Source organism: Acyrthosiphon pisum, chromosome A2 (genome assembly GCF_005508785.2).
Source record: "Acyrthosiphon pisum isolate AL4f chromosome A2, pea_aphid_22Mar2018_4r6ur, whole genome shotgun sequence".
Lineage (NCBI taxonomy): Eukaryota > Metazoa > Arthropoda > Insecta > Hemiptera > Aphididae > Acyrthosiphon > Acyrthosiphon pisum.
This window is the reverse complement of record NC_042495.1, coordinates 18,766,547-18,771,206: the sequence shown is the minus strand read 5'-3', so window position 1 is coordinate 18,771,206 and position 4,660 is coordinate 18,766,547. Positions and strand designations below refer to the sequence as shown.

Below are 4,660 nucleotides of genomic sequence, written 5' to 3'. Positions count from 1 at the left end.
CAAAAGCGACGTGAAAAACAAAAGAAAAATTAACAAAAAACGGGAATTTTTACGCAAAATCGATGTGGGTACTTGAGACTTCTAAAGTATACTATTATATATCTATGATTTTACCACGGTTTTTTTGTTGATGTATAACGCGTTATAAGTACCTAATAGATATATGATATGATTAATTTGGAATTTATTATAGGTACCTATTATAGGTCAATTTTTTTTAAATACTATAGACTATAATATAATATCATGTCTTATACCTAGACTGACATACCGTCTCCGCTCAGAATCGTTTTTCTTATACAGTGATATAATATCATTGAATTCAAATTTAATACTATCCATTATACAGTGACCCACTTCTAACCTACTGTACAGCAGAGCGACATCCACTTACCCACCTTTTTAATTTTCTCAATTACAACATAATATACATATAGGTACGTTTTTAATTATAATACCGAAACTGAACTAGTTTTGCATTTATATACCCATGAGTATATTTTAATGTTTATTTAATGGATGGAATTACAAGTGTAATTTACCTACCTCGCAAAATATCAGTTTACTACAATACTGCAATCCGATAATTTATACTATTATATTATACTTTAAACAAATTAACTGTAAGTCTGTAGGTACTCGTTCGAAATTGTATTTTAATACCTCAAAATGCTCGGTAAAAATATTTTTTGTATGCCGTCGTTCATGAAAGTAAATAAGTTTAAAAAAAGTAACGATTAAAAATGCTATTTCACCAAAAATGTTGTGTTTTGCAACGATTTCAATTAATAATTTATAAAATAGCCCAGCAGAATGATCGCCCGTCTATTCAAACGGGCCGAGGTGTTGAGCACGAGCACAATGCTTTACGTAATGTCACTCCTCTGGACACGTGAACACAACCGAGTGTGTGCCGAGCTGTCACAGAAGTGGCCGATGTGGACAGACGAAGAGCTGTATACCAAGGCCAGGAAGATTGTAACTGGTCAAATGATGAACATAATGATGGCCGAAATCCTAAATCTGGAACTCAGACCGGAAGTGTACCACCATCGAATGGAAAATATCCATGGTTCCGGCAAGCCTTTTGAACTGTACTTGACGATGGCTGTATCAAATCTGCCAGAAAAATTGCGATACAGTTCAACGAATTTGACGTCCTACAGTAACACCAGGTCTGTCTGAGACTTTTTATGGATACACCAATAACAACTAAAGAAATATCCACGTTAAATTTTGGCCCTTACGAATATTATGTTTGATCAGGGATTTACAGAGCAGCCCGAACAGGGTGCATGTATAATAGCCATATTATATGGTATCTAATAATATAGTGTATAAAAAGCTATTAGGTATACCAACATGGTAGTTCATGATTTAAGTTAAAAACTTCGGGCCTGATGCATTTTTAGTAAACAAAAACATAGGGCAAAACCCTCCGGCCCTGTTAAATAGTAGGATTTCGTTAATTTTTTTTTTAATATTTAGAAGAAGGGAAGATTCTGTTTTTCAAATGTGCTTTTTATTCGTGAGTACTGTACGTCTGCTGTACCTGCATAATATAAAGCCACGTCGTTCAACTAATGATAAATATAATATTGTTTTTTAAAGAATAATTGATGAAAGTATAATACGCTTCAAACTATGATATAAATTATAATCATCAACTAGTAGGTACCCGTATTATACAACTCTAGATGGTGACCAGAAATTGTAGAGGTACAATAGGGAAGTGAAACTAAACATGTGTGGAAACTGTTCTAGTCCCCGGAGAACTATAATTTCAGAAATATAAGCAATTTCAACGACATTCACATATTATTATATTAAAATACGTGTATACAATTTTATTTTACTATATACTTTTAGTCAAGTTTCGGAAGCTGCTTTAAAAGACTCCCTGCAATTAATGATGAGTTCAAAGATAAGCATGGTCGTGGCCAACGATGACAGCCCCCTGACGGAACAGCTTACCAAGATAATTATGTCGCTCTCGAGAGAACAATGTTTGCAGGGTTTCAATAACTACAGAAGACGGTTAGGACTGCCTGCTTACAAAAGCTTTTTTGATCTCACCGGAAACGTCAAAACCGCCACGGAATTGGAAAAAATGTATGGTACCGTGGAGAAGGTGGAGTTGTTAACCGGCGTGTTAGCGGAAAAATCCAGTTCCGGAGTTCTACCCACGGCCAAAGTCCTGTCTAACTATTATATCGTTAACGCAATACTGACAAATAGTATCACCACAAAACACTTGTGGGCACCGGACACGTTCGGTGGAGTCGATTTTTTTAATTTGGTGAAGACTGCCAGTTTAGAATCGTTGGTGTGTCGAAACGTGGACAATTGCAACGAGCTAAAATTTACGCGAAATAAGATAATTTGTAAATATTGTAATAGCTGATATTGTAATGTTTATAATATACATTAGAATAATTTTGTTGTAGGACCAAGGATTAAAATATTAGTTTTCGTAGTTCTGGCACGCCGTCATCAAGCCAATATTTTATAATTTAACCGTATGTATTGGTAATTTATATGTAAGTATTATTATTCAATCTTTATTATAACCCATATTAATTTATTTACTAAATGTTCAATTTCTAAACGTTATTTCTTTATTATTTATTTTTTGTTTTTGCAAACCTCCATAAGCAATTGGTTATTTGTTTGAAGCGTTCTTCTTATTTTTAGGTTCATAAAAGACTAAATTATTATTATATAATTGTTTCTATATGATCATATTTATGTACGTTTGTCTTGTTCGTTTTGTTAGCCAACGTGCAAGAGTATTTTACCATTATATTATTCTAGACGCATTTGCGTTCAAAGTAAAGAGGTTTTTCTTCTTGTTTTCTTATTATTATTTAAATAAAATGGGCGCAAACCAAAACGCTTTCATATTTTATTATTTAAAATGTGTGAAAGTCACCACGCCTCTATATCAAATCGCAGTTGCGATTCGCCAACTTAATTAATTATTATCATGCGTATTATATTTATCCTATAAGTGAATTCAGTTTTATAACGAAAAAATTTGGGATTCATTTGCAAATTATCTCTTACAAAAAATGATGTGAAAACTTAATTTTCTAGCTGGCTATATACTCAAGTCATCGTGCCTATATTCTGAAATTGGTATCAGAAAATAAGGTGTGCTTACGATAATTTGATAATAAGATATTGAAATTGGTGGGCGTTTAACAAACTTAATATACCGGAAAGTATATTTTAAAGGATTTTATTATAAAATAAACAAATTAAATATTTTTATATAAGTAAAAATATAATTCAATTCCACAGTTTTAATAAAATTCATACTAAATTGAAAATTATTTTATATAAATCTGAGATAAGATAGGTACCTACGCTATTAAAATAGTTGTGATTGCTTTACTTAAAAATGTATATATGTCTAATATTTAAAAATTAAAAATAATGGGTATAAGAAATAAAGATAATAGTTTTATTTAACGATTTAGGATTAGTTTAAAATATTTAAATTGAGTAAATATCGTGGGTTTTTTTAACAAATTAAAATACTGGAAGGTTTCAGATAGATAAATTAAAAATAAATATTTACATAAAATTTATAATTAAAATTTGGTAAGGAGCTTTTTTCTTAAATTTATTTTATTTAAAGCTCGGATACGATATTCTGCTAGAAATTGTTTAGATTTGTCCGGTAAAAAGATGTCATGTTATAAAATTAAATTAAAAAAATTTGTAATATTATAATTCTCTTATAAGAGAAAACAGTTTTATAATGAAATATTTTGGGATTAATTTGCAAAATATTTCTTACAAAAGATGATGTCAAGACATAATTTTCTAGCTGGCTATATACTCAAGTTATTGTGCCTTTATTCTGGAATTGGTATCAAAAAATAAGGTGTGTTTTCGAAAATTACCTTATCAAATATTGAAATTGGTGAGTGTTAAACAAACCTAATATGCTAAAAAGTATATTTTTAAAAATATTATTATAGAATAAATAAATTAAATGTCTTTATTTAAGTAAAAATTAAATTAAATTTGAGATAAATTGGGTATGCTATTAAAATAGTTGTAATTGCTTTACTTAAAAATGTATATATGTCTAATATCTAAAAATTAAAAATAATGGGTATATTCAGGGGTATAAGAAATAGAGATAATAGTTTTATTTAACTATTTAGGATTACTTTAAAATATTTAAATTGAGTAAATATCGTGGGGTTTTTTAACAAATTAAAATACTGGAAGGAATCAGATAGATAAATTAAAAATAAATATTTACATAAACTTTGGTAAGGAGCATTTTTCTTAAATTTATTTTATTTAAAGCTCAGATACGATATTCTGCTAGAAATTATTCAGATTTGTTTGGTAAAAAAATGCATTTTTAATCTAAAAATAAAAAAAAAAATAGAAGTATTATATTTATCTTATAAGATAATTAGGTTTTTAAATCAAAAACTTTGGGATTAATTTGCAAAAAATTTCTTACAAAAGATGATGTCTAGAATATATTTTCTAGTTGGCTTATACTCAAGTAATCATGCTTATATTCTGAAATTCGTAACAAAAAATAAGATGTGTTTACGAGATTTGCTAATAAAATATTAAATTGGTGGGGCGTTTAACAAACTTAATATACCGGGAAAGTATATTTAAAGGA

General features: G+C 29.1%; 1 protein-coding gene across 1 annotated transcript; it reads left to right on the top strand.

The window, feature by feature from the left end:
• The first annotated feature begins 873 nt into the window (after window positions 1-873).
• LOC103309658 (prostaglandin G/H synthase 2-like) lies at window positions 874-2,460 on the top strand. Its single transcript, XM_008185659.1, has 3 exons — window positions 874-1,175; window positions 1,870-2,322; window positions 2,448-2,460. Exons 1-3 carry the CDS (start codon window positions 874-876, stop codon window positions 2,458-2,460), a joined length of 768 nt encoding a protein of 255 aa, XP_008183881.1.
• Window positions 2,461-4,660: the final 2,200 nt, after the last annotated feature.

Bases quoted from the DNA above. Each gene is read 5' to 3' on its own strand.
- LOC103309658 (XM_008185659.1), top strand. From the start codon at position 874: ATGTCACTCCTCTGGACACGTGAACACAACCGAGTGTGTGCCGAGCTG. The intron at 1,176-1,869 runs GTCTGTCTGAGA...ATATACTTTTAG, and splicing joins ACGTCCTACAGTAACACCAG to TCAAGTTTCGGAAGCTGCTT.